The 16795-nt window shown below is 37.6% G+C and overlaps 1 protein-coding gene across 1 annotated transcript in view; it reads right to left on the bottom strand.

Annotated features, from left to right (window-relative positions):
• Positions 1-16795, bottom strand: part of TTC3 (tetratricopeptide repeat domain 3) — a 107001-nt gene that overhangs the window by 10102 nt on the left and 80104 nt on the right. Inside the window, exons 33-39 of the mRNA XM_012640072.1 lie at positions 14137-14286; positions 8619-8758; positions 5759-5827; positions 4636-4732; positions 3135-3232; positions 1778-1868; positions 1295-1396 (exon numbers count right to left, since the gene is read on the bottom strand). Of these exons, the coding sequence (XP_012495526.1) occupies positions 1295-1396; positions 1778-1868; positions 3135-3232; positions 4636-4732; positions 5759-5827; positions 8619-8758; positions 14137-14286 (747 nt within the window). The remainder of the gene's footprint in view (positions 1-1294; positions 1397-1777; positions 1869-3134; positions 3233-4635; positions 4733-5758; positions 5828-8618; positions 8759-14136; positions 14287-16795) is intronic.

The raw sequence follows: 16795 nt of genomic DNA, 5'->3' as shown, positions 1-16795 counted from the left end.
AGCAGTTATAAACTATAAATGAGAAATGACCTTTAATTTAATTCTAAAGTATCTCCTACTCAGTTCAATGGAAAGAAAAAATATTCAACAGAATATCTTGCTCAGTTCAAGGTGGTCACACTTTTTCACATCTAATTTTACTTTATTTCATTGTTTGCAGGCGAATTCACAGTATGTTTGAATGTTTAGTGTACGTGGCACTGGCAAGAAAGAGATGCTCAAGACCAGGCTAACGGAGGTGCCTGCCCTCGAAGTTGAAGACAGCTAGCACCATGACGGAGGGCCACAGGGGGAGGGCCGAGAGGGCAGCCTCCGACTGGGCTGGGCATTCGAGGGAGGCAGGAGGCAGAGGTGACGTGACGATGGTGCTCCAGGCTGGGGAACAGCCGAGGCAAAGGTCTGGCGATAGCAAGAGGCTGCAAATCAAGTGCTGAGGAAACGGTCTCCTCAGTCTTTAGGAACCAGAAGATGTCACTGTCCTGCCGAAACATTCTGAAACCTATTTTTAACCAACTCTTCAACAGAGTTCTTTAAATTCTTATAGTCTAATCTCCTTTGGGCCTAATTCATTTCAATTTAGTATTTATTGAGCGTCTGCTCTGTGTCCAAATCTAAGAAATATGTACTCCAGAATACAATAAAGTGACATTGATTCAGCCATATATTGCAAAGCCCATAAAATACAATTAATTATTTTCTTTACTGAGCTGCATATTTAAAATAAAAAGACAAGGTTTGGCAATTACTGTTATTCAAAAGATTCAGCAAATACCTCAAACTACAAGTAAAATATGATATGCCAGACCAACAAAGCCCTGTATGTCTCAGGTATGGCAGTTTTTATTCCGTATTGATGAGGAAACACCTCAATTTTTAGGTTTTGGTTTTATGCCCCTAAGTATCCAGGAATAAGAGTATAATCAAGAGTGGTAACAAAGAGGGCCTGCTTGAATCACGGGCACTGCTAGTCCTGGATTATTCGCTCAAAGGCAGGAACACATACCACTCACACACACCCCAACATACGGAAAAGGAGACAAGCTAAGGTAACGAGAGTGATGGAAATACACAGCAACAGTGTGCTCCCCTCAGTGCTGTTCTCACGCATGGATGTAGAAAGAGTAAACTATTTATATAAGAATGTTATAAAGCTTAAAAGGCTAACCAGTAGCACCAATAATGAAAACATTAAGGCAATAATTAATCCATCCCATCCCCACTCCCAGAAAACAACAAATAACCATTTTGGCCAGTTAAGAAATTGTGGTTAAAAAAAAAAAAATGATAGACTTACTGTGTTACAGGCAGGAAATGAAAGCTCAGAAATCTGCACTTTAGAAAGTTCACAGAGCCGAGAACCACTTTTAATAGCCTTTATTTGTTCTTCAAACTGAGACTGTGGGTAGAAGGGAAAGTGTGGGAAAACACAACTGCCTATTAATACTTTGTTTCTTATTGTGCATTACAAATAGTCAACAATTTTCCAAGAAACATTAAGTGTCTTCTAAGGAAAGAAGTTTAAAATAAGACCTCATTAATCAGAATGCTCTACAGCCTCATCAAACATAACTTCTCCAATCTTATCAATCAAGGGCAGAGTTTAAGATAGTTAATTAAGAAAATATCATTACTTCCATGAAAAATTTGTTATAATTTCACAAGAAATATATTATTGCCATTACAAAAAAGAAATGGCTTCAATAAGACAGTAGCCTCCTGAGAATTATAACCATCATAAAGATTTTGACAGAATTATAAAATGTTTTTTATAACTTACTTTTGCTTTCTCAATTTCTTCTGTAACATCAGAAAGAAACAATTCCCATGAATGTATATCAGACTCTATGTCGGGATATGCTGCAGAATCACTGAAAAAGTATAAAAATAGGAAACTGCTAATATATCTACTATAGAAATTTTAAAAATTAAAATCTTAAAGAAAAACCAGAACATTCTTTTTCCACCTTTTCTATTTTGCTACACTTTGGTGGAACAAGCAGAGTTAGCATGGCATCCCCAGAAAGAATCTACGTATACTATAAGGCTTACTGGAAGACAGTTGATACAATTAGAGACAATGTGTCTCAGATATTTTTGTTTCCCAGATGAGCCACAATGCAGCCCACGGTGAGTGCTTAATATAGGCGTGTGAACACTTGTCTCAACTTCAGCTGCGCTATTCCTGTAATATGAATCAGCACACTAGTTTACCTTCAGAAAAGTTTTCTCATAAAAAAAAATTAAATCTTGAAAATGAAGAAATAAAAAACTCTACACTAAAACTATTTTTCCATGATCCACACAATCTTTGGTTCAATTCTGAGGGTTTAAAATTTGAATCAAAAAGCAAGCACCAGGAAGGATGCAAAACTTGTATATGAAACATGGTAAAAGGACCAGATGAGAAGTGATCCCATATGTGAAAACCTGCACAGGGAAGTGCTAAATGCTAGGGGGAAGACCCTCTAGGATTCCCAGGTCAATTTTATTTTAACAAACAAAGCAAAACAAACAAAAACATAATATGGAGAGCCGAAAAAATTTAACACACATGAATATACTTTGTAGTGACATTCCCATACTCTATCACAAAGACTGTTAAATAATAGCTATTATGGAAAGCAATTTGGCAAAAAATGTAAAAAGCCTTGAAAATGTGATCTTCCTTCCAGAAATGTGTTGCTTGGAAATGACTAATAATGTGTATGAAGATTTAACTATAAGGAGGCCCACTGCGGTGCAGCTTGTTACCTACAAAATTTGTAAACAACTCAACTATCCCACCACAGTGGTGTTTGATAAATCACATGTTTACGTGCTGGAATACTATTCAATCTTTCAAAATTAGGTGGGAGAAATGTAATTATCAATATGAAAGTAAGTTTCCTAGATACTATTGAGTGAAGAAAGATGTAAATTTTCATTTTTCAAATACTTAATGAATTTATTTCAAAATATTAACTAGTTATATCTCCATTTATCATTTTTGTTTATATGTTTTGACTTTTCTACAACGAACATGTACTATTAAAAATAAAATGGTCCCATCTAATATAAAAAATATTTTTCTGCAAGGGCTCTAGCTTTATTTCCTAAATGACACGCTGAGATGAATACCTGTGAGGCCACATTACCTCATCAGCCCCAGGTTCTTCAGATAGGCTTCCGCTTGTGCCTCCATGATCTGTAACTTGTACATTTCGCTCTCCTTCCGGTTTTCAAGAACAGATATCTGCCAATAGATTAGAGGACGTATAAGTATTTTACAAATGAGAACCTGAAACCATTTTAAGGGTTCAAATTTAAACATTCCAAACCACATTCCAATTTCTCCTTAAATGAAGTATGATGACAGAATCACCACAACTTGATTATGCTGTAATTTAACTCAAGTGAACACAAATTCAAACTGAGATTTGAAAACAGAACAACAAAATGACGCTATAATTACGTACGTTATCCAATCCTTTTCACAGGTATGAAACTGTGCACATGGCTTTCTGCTTAAGCCACATTCAAGCACAGAGCCAGGTTAACTGCGTGTATACACCAATGTGCATTATCAGTGGTCCTGCCCAGGGTAAACAGAGGGACAGGGACCAGCAGAATAACCCTTTGCATCCTTTGCAATCGGAAAGCCTCAGCGAAGTTATTCTCAGGGGGGCATCAAAAGCCTCTGGGGCATGCTTTCAAAATTTTAGTCTCTCTGGCTTCCCCACAAGCCAACTGGCCATTTTTTTAAGAATCACTGTAGGAAATATACAATGGCCTAATAATCCAAGCAATCCATTAAATGCACATGATCCTTGTGGTGATGCCTCTTAATCCAGGTGTCCATGACCTTGACAGGGCCCATGAGGCAAACCTGCTTACCAAATGGTGGTAAAAGTGAACTAAACAAGCTCAGGAATACAGATGAAGGAGTAGGAGTATTCATACTTTGGCTCTTTTTCCCTTCCTTTTCTTAGAAGCAGCTGTATAGTTGAGTCTTAATTGAAAAGCTTAATGTTTGCAGATCTCATAAACTAAGCCTTTTCTTATTTTCCCAGTATAATCATAGATACACATACTAATAAATATCATTTGTTGCTCAGTTAGGAAAAAAAAAAAAAAGACAACCATGTTTTAGGAACTAAATAAAATATAGCCAGATGTCACTGTTTTGATTTTTGTCTCAGTAGTTTCTCAAATATTATACTGACATTGGTATGTATTCTTCTAGGGAGAGGGAGGAATACATTTTTAGTAAATAGACTATTTTTAAGTTCCTTTCCAAATATTGGCAGATATGTTTACTGTTGGCTACTTCATGGTACGTCACTTGATTAAATATGATGAAGCTATTCAAAGTGTACAGTATGGGAAATGATTGAGTTATGTTAAATAAGGAAAACAGGTTACAAAATTTGGTGTACCCTATGAGTACATCTATGTAACAACATAAGCATCAGGGTGAAAAATTAGAGAGCTATAGGCAAAGGAAGAGTGGTTTTAGGGAGGCAGTATTATGGGTGACGCTGACCCTGACCCTCCACACTTTTCAGTAATGTTTGTTACACCTCATATGTAATTAAAGAAACACAAAAACAAATGACAAACGCCATTGCCATCAGTCACCAAGTGTCATGGACTCACCTCTGCATCCACAGCTCTTTGATGACTCTCTTCATAATGCTCTTTCCCTTTCTTTATACGCTCTTCTATTTTCATTTTCTCATTTGTAAATGTATCACTGCAAATATTAAAGAAAAAAATTTAACCAGTGAGATTACAAAGGCTTCCGGCAAGGTTAGCTTTGAAATCATGCCACAAATATACTTGCACAACATCTTCTAGAGTAACTTCTTGCCTCCTATTTTGCTACACAATACACAGATTCACGTGTGCTCTCTGTGCTTTACAAATGATCACGAGAAGATATGAAATTAACAGTGAGAATTTGATGGGAACACTGAGAAACAGGTGAGGTGCTGTGGCCAGTTCACCATCTTCATGAGAGTAGGGGGAGGACAACCTGGCTGTATTAACGCTAATAAACTTTATAAAACATCCCTCCATCCTTTGAACCAGAAATTCTATTTTGACACATTTCACAAGGAGATAACACAAAGGGAAAAAGTGATCTACACAAAATTGTTCATGGCAATACTTTAGTAACAGCTAAAGAGTGGAAACAAAAATAAACGTTCAAAGAGAAGGCCACTCACTTGGATGGCAATGGAGGTGTGCATATGAACAATATTCAATTAGAAAAACAGAATACAACTGCTTACTACTGAATATACTGGTTATATTGTGAAATATGTGAAAACACATTATTTCCATTAGTACATGTTATTAATAGAAGGAAACTTTTTATAAGTTCATAATATCCTCTAATGAACCTACAATCATAGAACAATAAGAACTACCAGTCTATAGTTGAGAATAATATTTCAAATAACACAAAAGTTTTTAAAACATATTTTTAGTCTCAAGGTAATTAAAGAAAAAAGGAGTAATCAACAACAATAAATTCAGGATATTTTATACTGACAATGGGAAATACATGCAAAAACCTTGTAAAATAAAAATACTTAAAGATATTCCAAGAATATATTTATTTAAATATTAATTTTAAAAATTCAATAGAAACAATAGAAATAAAGAAAATAGAAACATAATTATTTAAAAGAAACAGACAATGTGTTTAAAAGTCTAGTGTGCTTGTGCTCTGGTATTAAAAATATAAGAAGATATAAAAGAAAATTTAATTTGCCTGATTTCAAGAGACTGATCCAGATGTAATTCATGTTCCTTATCCTGTCCATCATTTTTCCGGGTATACCTATAAAAACATAATCACCAAAGTTTAATTAATTTTCAAAGTGTTTTTTTTAAACACAATCCCACACAGTAAATTCTACCCACATCTATATAAACATTTCTTGAATTTTTGTTTCATTTCTAGTATCTTCTAAACAGGCAAAGAATTTGAGGTCATTTTCCTTTTGGGAAATGCTCCCTTTACATATGGAGGACAGATCACCTTTTTCTTCACTCTGAAGTCATATGCTTACAGGTAGATCACCCTATCTCAGTCCAGGAAGTGCACCTCAAGATCGTTTCAACAGGAGACAAAGAGCACAGGTATTGTGGCATCATCATCAGCGTCATTAGTGGTTCTCATTCAAACTGAGAATACATGGATTCTCAATCAAAATGAAAATAGCCTTCTACTCTTTAAAACAGAACTTAAAGTCAAATTAAAATACACACATGCACACACACGCACACACACTCATACTGATAGCCTTTCAAAACAAAGTGTGTGAATCTTGATTCTTCAGCAATGCCCTGCACAAGGCAAGTTCTGCCTCTTCTTTCAAGCTATCCTGAGACACCTTTTCTGTCACCTCTACTTACCAAAATCCCCAAGTTTCCAATAAAAGGAAGTTTAACTATCATTTCACTTCCTTTGCAAAATACTTCCTCCCTCCTCCAAATACTCGATACTGGGTCGGCTCTCTCATGGAGTCCCTGCCTTCTTTCATATTCACCTCTGGGTTTATATCACTGTACCAATCCTGTCCTAGTCATTTTTTTTTTTTTTTTTTTTTGAGACAGAGTCTCACTGTGTTGCCCCGGCTAGAGCACCATGGCGTCAGCCTAGCTCACAGCAACCTCAAACTCCTGGGCTCAAGCAATCCTCCTGCCTCAGCCTCCCGAGGAGCTGGGACTACAGGGATACACCACCATGCCCGGCTAATTTTTTCTATATATTTTTAGTTGTCCAATTAATTTCTTTCTATTTTTAGTAGAGACGGGGTCTCGCTCTTGCTCAGGCTGGTTTCAAACTCCTGAGCTCAAACAATCCGCCCGCCTCGGCCTTCCAGAGTGCTAGGATTACAGGCGTGAGCCACCGCGCCCGGCCGTCATTTCTTAATAAATACTAAAGTGTGATCAAAAGCATAGGAACATCAGAGAAACCATTCCTCATATCCTTTGTGCTTCTCTAAGAAAGAGATCACGAAAGTTTTAAGATTTTACTTAAAAATCTAAATATAAAAATTTAGCTTTAAAGCATTTATTTGGAATGTGCAAAAAGCAAAAAGCTTAGAGAAGCATATAGTTTATCTTTAAATTGTGACAGAAAAGGCAAAGAAATATATTAATAAAATGAAAAAAAATCGATAAGCTTATTCCTCAGCAGAAATGGTTACCCTTTTATACTAGTACAGAAAAAAAATTTATCATTAACAGCCTGTAGTTACCTTGTCTACTTTGATAGTATATCTGAACTGAACATAAAAAATAAATATTTCTGCATTTTTAATAACTTAAAATGATTAAGACTGGACATGCTCAAATATTAAGAGCTTTACAGATACTGTTTCCATAAACATGTTCTACTAATGAACATAATCAAGATGACATGAAACAGGGAGTGAAAATTTTAACGCCGTGTTTTCTAGTTCCTCCTTCATCTAAGGACTGCCTAAAAACTGCCCAAATGTAATGCTGTGAAGACCCATAATGAAAGTCATCTGATCATCCGGCATAGAGCATGGACAAAAACACAAATGCCCTTGAAAGGTGAGTATGTAGCATGGCCCCCAGTGAACCACGTCTCCCTCGCATTATTCATGCTCTTGAATCTAGACTGAGCCTGCGACTTGTTTTAAGCAACAATATGTGGCAGAAATGACGCTGTGACAGTTCTGGGCCTAAACCTTCAGGAGGCCTGGCAGCTTCCACTTCTGCACCCTTGGGAGTTCTTAGCCATCGCATAAGAAGTTAGGCTACAGTGCTAGAGACTGCACGGAAAGACCACATGGGTAAGAGTCGCAGGGAGAGGCCACATGGAGAAAGTGAGGTTGAGCCATCCCAGTATCCCAGCTGAGCCCAGCCCCAGCTACCCCCAGTTAACTTCAGCCACACAAGAGACTACTGGCAAGACCAGCAGCAGAGTGGCCCGGCTGAACTCAGCCCATACTGCAGGATTATGAGCAAAGAAAACGGCTGTCAGCTGAAGCTGCTGAGTTCTGGCTGTTCTGTTACACAGCAGTAGTTGACGATTAAGCTGAGGAAATACGTGACATATCACTGTGCAAAAACAGAGGGAGGTTAGGGATGGATCCTAAAACACACCTGGCCCACCTGACAGTTATGCCCAGGATCTATATGTATTACCAAATCCTTCACACTGCAAGACCAAATTTCAATAATTTAAAGATTCAGGATAAAAGTAATTATAAATAAAATAATTGTCACAGAATCTTATGGAAAGAACCTTAGATCTAGACCAGCCCCTCATTTTACCAATAAGAAAGAGGGTCAAAGGTAACATTCCCAGTAAGGGACGATGTTCTGACTGGAGGGAAATCGGCTCTTGGTGGATTCTCAGTCCCATGCTACTCCCACTTTTACGTAATTTATCTGAAAGCATGCTAAGTTTAGAAAAAGTTTCAGGTGAGACAATTGATGCTTTTAAAAATGAGATAAAAACACTGAAAACAGTACCTATAAATTTTTATTTTACTTAATATAGTTTGAAATTAAATATCAAAAATGTGAAAATAACCAAAAGAGGCAATATTCAAAAAAAACAAAATTATTGCCTTTCACTTGTTACTTACATTTCAATGCCATTTGCAACCTTTTTCATTTTCTTCTTCAGTGCTTTTAGTCTTTCTTGGATTTCTTTTTTCTCCTGTTGCCACTTTTTAATTTCTCTTTCCAAATCTTGGAGGAACCAATCTAATTCTGTCTTTGAGATCTAAAAACATGTTAGACAGTACTTGAATCAATGGCAAGATTTACTTTCTTAAAAAAAGAGCCTGAAAGACTAGAATTGTGACAGTGTCATAAACAATGCCTCGAGTTCAGTGGAACAGACACTCCAGAGCTGGTGCCCTGTGGCAGGCTATGCCCCACGGCCATGCCTGGGTGGTTACAGTAAGGTACTTCCCACACTTCAATGAGCCCAGGAGTGTCCACACTTCACTCTTCAGCCTAAATGATCCTCTAATTTAGAGGTAGTCTGGACCCATGTTTTAGTTGGCAAGTCTAATAGTTTTCGTTTGCTTTTATAAAGCAAAGTAAATGTGATCCTCTGGTCATTAAAGGCATTTGGTTTGCAAAACCTGCCAGAACTTCAGGCGGTGTGACAAAGAGAAGTGAAAATCTCTTCTGAGGTCAATGCTAGTTACCGTTCCCCTGGAAGGTTAGGAACACCAGCACTTGATACCCGGCCATCTGTCAGCTTCTTATGTATGTAGTTGCTGCTTTTTGAAACTTCTCAATCTGCAAATTCTCTAAAAGTTTTCTAATTTCTGAAATATCCATTCAATGGAAGCAAGGGCTTTGGGTGGGGCACATGCTTATAAATACCAGTCATTTGTAAGTAAAATATTCTCCATGTTAATTTTCTAATAATTTAAATGTAAATTAGAGAATCAAAACAGTATTTAAAATAAACAACTAAAAGAAACATGTTAAATATTTTCCAGTTTGAAATTCTACTATTGTCAGTGACTGCTTGATGAAATCTTAACTTCATATTTGCTTTAGGGACACTTTTAAGTTTTCACTTCCTATCATGTTCCATGGAGCCTGAACTTCCTGCTTAGGCTTAGAATATGCCTAGGTCACTGAGGACAAGGGCTTGGCTATAGAAACACAGGGACTTCTCCCTCATAAAGGACCCTAAAAGTCAACCTACATGGACTTTTTGGGAAATAATGGCCCTCAAGTCAAAAGCTCTATCAACTTAGAGGCCTTTGCTTCCTCTTCAGCCTTAGACACCAAGGTTGTCTGTGTTTCCGGGAGGCAGATTTGCTAACCAGACTTCCAAATCTTACAGCAAGGGTAAGGTTGACGCTGGTGGCTGTGAAATGTGCAGGCCAACTGTTCCTAGGCTCAGTGTCATTCCCTTTAGCCTGGGGACCAGTCTGCTCCCATTTTCTTTGCTGCAACCTTGCTGACTCTGAATTTGTAAAGTCTTACTGTGACTGGGTTGACCACCAAGCTCACTCTACCTCACAAAATCCTTTATTCTACCTGGTTCGGTTAAACTAGCAAAACCAATGTCAGTTCACATGCCTTGCTGCTGGCAGCCAAGCCAACCTTGATTCTCGCCTATCTCATGGTTCCATTCCGGGCCAATGATCTCACTTTAGATCTAGCCCTTTGGCTGGGAGATTACCTGCAACCAAAAGATTATGCTGGGTCATAAGAACCTACTTGGCAACAAGTACCTGAAGGAGTTCAGGTATCAAAAAGCACAAAGTATTACAAACACGTGTGCACACAGACACACATACAAGTCAGTCAGTGAAAACGCTACATGAGTTCATCTGCTGTTTGTACTAACCACCCTTTAGTGACATAGCTGCCTCACAATGCTAACCAGGTCAGCTACCATAAGCTTGTCTCTGACCGCATGGAAGAGAATAATCTCCTGAATTCTTTTCTTTCAAACCTTAGAAGACAAGAAAAAACAGGTTATACACAACTGTATCCTCTATAAGCACAGTTTATTGATATAACTATAAATACTTTCTGATGATCTTTTTCTCAATGAAATCAGCATTTTGACAGTAAGTAACTGACGCACCTACACTGCTAGCAAAGTGCTGGGAAATGTTTTTAACAGTTACTGAACTGGCTGTGGAAGTGACCTTCTCTGAAGAGAACAAATACAAGGGACCTGGAGTCTGATGCTCACGACCTGTTCTGCCACTTAGCACTGGTGTGACCTGGAGCAAGATGCAGTAACTGCTCCTACCTCCATTTCCTCACTGGTAAAATAGAGAGAATGCTAGAGGGCTACACTGTAACACAATATACTGGGACTGTCTGAGATTAAATACATGTAGAAATTAGCAGCTGAGTATGGAACATAATATGAGCTCCGTAACTGTTAGACTGAAAAAAGGCGGGACCTGGCAAGGACCCCTGACTGAATAGGAGAATCCCCCCCTCTGCAGAGACGTAGGCTGAGAAACTTTATGCGGGAAGGGCCAAGATTCTCTTCTAATATAGAAAGAGCACAAAGGTCCAAAATTCTACCCTGTAAATTATTCTGGCCCAAATAATTTGGCAGTGTTTTAAGAGCCAATGTCAACTAAATACCTATCTTAGCTATAAGAAAGTCTCATTAAAGCATCTTAATAACATGTCCTGAGCAGATAGGGAGTGACCAAATAATGAATATGAGCTTTCTTTTTTGGGGTGATGAAAGCTTTCTGGAATTAGACGGTAGTAATGGTTACACAATAATGTGAACCTACAAAAAAACCACTAAATTGTATAACTTTATAATGGTTAAAATAGCAGATTTTATGTTATGTGAATTTTGTCTCAATCAAACAAAAAAGAACCTATATCCTTGAGCAATACCACAACCAGTTATAACCTGCCTAGGGTACATTAAAAACTTCAGAATAGCTATTTTTCTCTGGCAAAGAATAGATAACAGGCCAAATTATCAATTGAGGCATTCCTAGCTCATGATAATAAAACCCCATCAGCTATATATAATACCTAGTTCAGACTTTTTTTTTTTTTTTTTGATGCTTAATATAGCCTAAGCACTCTTAAAGTGCTTTGTAAAACACTGGTTTTCTCAACGGGGGCATGAGCAGTGCTTTGGGTGGGACAGTTCCTCCGTGAGTACTGTTACTGTCCCTGGGCATCCCATCATTTCCAGCCCCGCAGTGAGGCTTCGCGAAGCTATGAAGTAGAGATTACATCATTATTGAGGAGACTGGGGGTCAAAGAGGCTGAAGGAATTGTCGAAGGTCACAAAGCCATCCCGGGGGCGCTGGGGTGAGGCACCGGTAGTCTGATGCCAATGCCTGAGCGCCGAGACCTGATTAATTGCCAATTCTTCTGTTCTCTGTAACGGGGTGAGGGCATGCATCTTCTAACTATATCCAAATGGGGTATCAAAAACCTGTGAAGTAAAAGGTAAAAACTCACAACTTCAGTGATTTACAGTCAAAGGCCAAGGGAAAGAGCACTAAAAGCCACAAACTTTTTATGTTTATAAAAAAATTTCTCCATACGCTATGAGCACAATCGTGATTAATGATGTGGACGCCAACCTAAGGACCTCAGCCTGGCAATTTATCCTGTAGGAAACAGGCGTGCGTTTTACACAGGAAGTCTAATCACCTAGCAGGCCTATAATGTGGGGGGCTAAATAATAGCCCTTTAAGACTGATTACTCTTGGGCAGGGCCACACGAAGCCTTAATCTGTTAAGAAGCCCAAGAGCCAGAGCCCCTCAGCCGGAGATGCGGCTTTCTCACAGCCCTCCCCTCAGGGGGCTTTATTTCCTAGATGCTTCTTGACTAACTGTACAAGGAAAGGAGCCGTGATGAACTGTACAATATAGCACCCCGTCAGACCAGCAATTATAAAGCTGGGCAAGCCTTTGCCAGACATAAACTTCACTCACCGAATGCCAAGTGACTGTGTCCCCAATCTGCCCTCATCACTCAAACAGGCAGCCACAGGCATTCCCATATGGATTGATTAAAAGTGAATTTTCCCAAGGTAATACAAAGTTTATAAAAATATTTTATTTTGTTAAACCTCCTAAGTAGCTTATTCAAACTTGTGTTCCATGTGTCTCTCTGCTATTAATATGTAGGGTTTTACTTTTGTTCTTTATTTTCCTTCTCCGAACCAGGCAACTGAGCAAAATTCTCAGTTCCACCTAATTCTTCTTATCCTTCGAATCTCCCCAGGTTCATCCTAATATGAACAGGTCCTGGGGAATGTTACGACAGTTACCTTTACAAACTGCCCCTTTTCTTCTGGGTAAATCTCAGTAAATGACTTTCCTGATTAAGGTCTCACTAAGCTAATTTTCTTCTATTTTAATATATTACCCCAGTTACTAATCCAGACTTCTGGAACAAATTCTTCCTTTCTTAAATGGATTAATATCCTTTTGTTACCTCTCTGAACAGAAGATAGTAGCTTTTATTTTTTTTTTTTTGAGACAGAGTCTCACTCTGTTGCCTGGGCTAGAGTGCCGTGGCATCAGCCTAGCTCACAGCAACCTCAAACTCCTGGGCTCAAGTGATCCTCTTGCCTCAGCCTCCCGGGTAGCTGGGACTACAGGCACGCACCACCGTGCCCGGCTAATTTTTTTCTATTTTTAGTTGTTTGGCTAATTTCTTTCTATTTATAGTAGAGACGGAGTCTCGCTCTTGCTCAGGCTGGTCTCGAACTCCTGAGCTCAAACAATCCTCCCGCCTCGGCCTCCCAGAGTGCTAGGATTACAGGCGTGAGCCATTTCGCCTGGCCTGATAGTAGCTTTTAAAATTAAACACACCATGATTTCTTAACATCTACTATAATTCCATTCTCCTACTAATTCGATCTGGCCTTGCCCCTAATTGGTACCCCTCCCCCAGCCTACATGTGCCTGATGATCCATCTTAGCTAACAGAATTCAAGGTCAGCAGACTCAGACAAGACACTCTGGGTAACTTCACAGTTCTGATATGGCGAAGGCTGCCCGTGTTATTCTTATACTTCCTTAGGAGTAAGACGAAGATGATGGCAATAAGAGCAGCAGTAGTTAACAGTGGCAACCAATACTGATAGTCCTTACTATGTACCAGGCAGTTTTAAGTACTTCACAAGTATTAATCTAATCCCCTGAAATGGGAGCTATTGTTGCCCAAATTTTCCAGATAAGCAACTAAAGCACAGAGAAGTTAAGCAGCTTGCCCAAGATTAGAATTAGTATAAAACCGAGCCTGGATCTGAAGCTGGCCAGTCCCCAGGGGCATACTCTGAACCTCTCAAGCTATGCTGCTTCTCAATATGAGAATTTACCTGAGAATGCAGTCACCATAAAGTAGAGTTTTAGTTAGCCAAGCATACTGAATTGTACATAAATGAAAACCTAGATTTACGGCCCTTTTCTAATACCACAACTTGTAGAGGTTCTAAAACACTGCAAGAAACACTCATTTTAATATGTCATAGAGACATTTGAAGCTGGTAATTTTGTGAAAGAATCCTCTGTTTAGCCAACAATGCAGACGTTTAAGCTAACTGAAGCTCCCTAAGCACAGTTATATTCTCCTAACTATACCACCTGCACTTAAAGAGAGGTCTGAGACAGGATTACCTTGTTTTCTTCTAAGTTCCTTTTCAACTTTTCTTCCAGGTCCCTGGTCTCTTCCGAGCTCTTAAGTTTTATCTGCTCATAATTTTCACATGCTTCTTTAAGCTGCTCTTGTAATAGTTGGTACTCCTTTTCAATCTGTGTGATTTCTCCCTAAAAGTAAATTACACAATTATCTATTCAAATAGTTAAAAATGCCTATTTATGATCTTGTTCTGAACTCTCTCAAAATAAACAAAGGAGAATAAAGGGCAGGTGAAAATTTACAAGGGAAATGTCACAATAATTCAGGAATTAAAAACCCCTAAATATTGTTTAGCAAAGCTAGCTATTTTATAAATATAATCATTCATATTATTGGAATTCATAATGAAACTTTTCAATCTGTACTATAATTAGCTCTGAATATTTGTTTTAGAAGGATTTAGTATTAGATCAATAGTTTGAGGTAAATGTCACTCTTCATAATTAACACCAACAACTATTTATTATGTTTTAAAAGCTGCATATGTTATGCATATTTTAGATACGAACAGGACATATTAATTTTGGCCCTACTTTTAAGTGTTTCAAATATTAATAAATAGTTGCTGGTTATTTTGAAAAGGCAAGTTAAAATATTATCAATGAATTATTTTCAGTTATCTGTTTCTTGGATCAACTTAAAAAAAAGAAAGCAACCAGAGACCATTCTGTAATATGAAATGTTGGTGAACAAAAAATGTTATTATGTAAGTATTTTTTGAAACCTTCCATACTGCTAAGCCTGGCAGCAACCACACATTTGTGTCTGAAAGAGTATCTGTTTGATGCTGGCAACTTCTCCCAGCTGCAGGTAACTGCCCTTCTTACAGCAGTCAGGCTTTCGAAACCTATCCCAGGCATAAATCTGGTCCACCTTCAACATCCCCTATACCTTCCCCGAACACCTTAGCATCCTCCAAGTATAAAAACGCAGGGAATCAACTATGTGAAATTCTGTGAATCATCAGTTAGAGAACTGTGAACTATGGCTAGGGTGACCATATATGTCAGTTTGCCTTGGAGAATCTCAGCTTATGTCTGCCCAGACTGAAAGTTTAGCACTATGAATAGAGTCCATGTTTAAATAATAAATTAAATGGTCAACTGTACTACGATCCAGAAATAGGACTTTATGGTTTAAGATCTTAGTTACCTCTATATTCATTCTCAGTTCAGCAAATGGATCACAATGAATAACAACTTGGTATTATGAATTAATCTGTATGCCCCAAATCACCAATAGAGACAGACAGGAAGTTAAATGCCACCTCTATGTTACTACATTTAAATTTCACCACACTTCTATGAAAAATATATTATTTTCTCCTTTATTAGATTAGTAAACCAAGGCTTAGGGATGTGAAGCAACTTCTCAAAACCCCAGAAGAAAGCAGTAGGGCTGGGATTCAAATGCAAGTCTTATTGGTTGAGAAACCGGCAATCAACTATACTAGCATCAAGGTCCTGAAATAAGAGCTAATTTAAGAAAGCATTTGTGAATGTTCCCATCACCGATGGAATATTTATTTGAGGGTCAAAACCACTCAAATCAACAACAGAACCTACCTGGTTTAAAGCTAAGTACGGCAAAACATTCCAACACCCATTACTCTACTTGGCATACACTCACTCACATACAGGCAAGAATGTTCACTATAGCACTATTTGTAAGCATGAGAAGCTGACACAATCTGAATGTTCAACAATAAGAAATCAGTCAAATAAATTATTACACATTCGTACAATGGAATAACAAGCATCCATTTAAAATGATGCTATAAATCTGTATTTACTGATGTGGAAAAAAGTCCATAATATAACTAATTGAAGACTGCAAATTTCAAAGACAACATATATAGCATGATCCCATCTTTTAAAAGATATTGCTTAGTTATATGTAAATGTTCAAATAAGGCCTGGAAGGCTGCACATCAAAATATTAACATGAGTGACAAGAAAGATGATTTTCAATTCCTCTTTCATAATTTTCAGTATTATTCAATTTAAAAAATTTCAGGACTCTGTATTTTTATAATTAGCAAAAGCTATAAAGATAATTGTACAAATAGAAGTAGGAAACACAAAGTTTGAACCTTACTTCTTCCTACTTAACTGTACCTTTGATCTTGTGATTTATTCCATATCAGTAATTATAGAACTGCTTCATTTTTAAATAATGGCATAATATTCCATTATACAGATATACCATAATTTAACTAGTCTACTATTGATAGATGTTTAGATTATATTCAATTTTTTGCTAATACAAATATAAATGAAACAAATACACAAATATCTGTGCTCAATGGTCTGAAAACACATATGAGGGCAGATCAATTCCAAACTGCCTTCCCCAGTAATATGCAATGTACATTTCAGTAACATGTAAATGACTGTTTTTCTTATCTCAAGTGGGGTTGGGCATCTTGTTATATGGTTAAAAATCATCTATATTTCTTTTACTGTGGATTATCTAATCACATCCACTCCCGTTTTGTGACAGGTTGTTAATCTTTTCCTTACTGATTTATAGAAACTTTGTATGTTAAGGAAATTGTTAACAGTTCTCTATCTGTCCTATGCTGCAAATAATGTCCTGGTTTGTCATGTGTTTTGATACCAAATGTGTATCTTTGTT

Source organism: Propithecus coquereli, unplaced genomic scaffold, assembly GCF_000956105.1.
Source record: "Propithecus coquereli isolate 6110/MARCELLA unplaced genomic scaffold, Pcoq_1.0 Scaffold148, whole genome shotgun sequence".
NCBI classification, from domain to species: Eukaryota; Metazoa; Chordata; class Mammalia; order Primates; family Indriidae; genus Propithecus; species Propithecus coquereli.
Note: the sequence above shows the minus strand (reverse complement) of the source record. Positions and strands in the feature narration are given on the sequence as shown.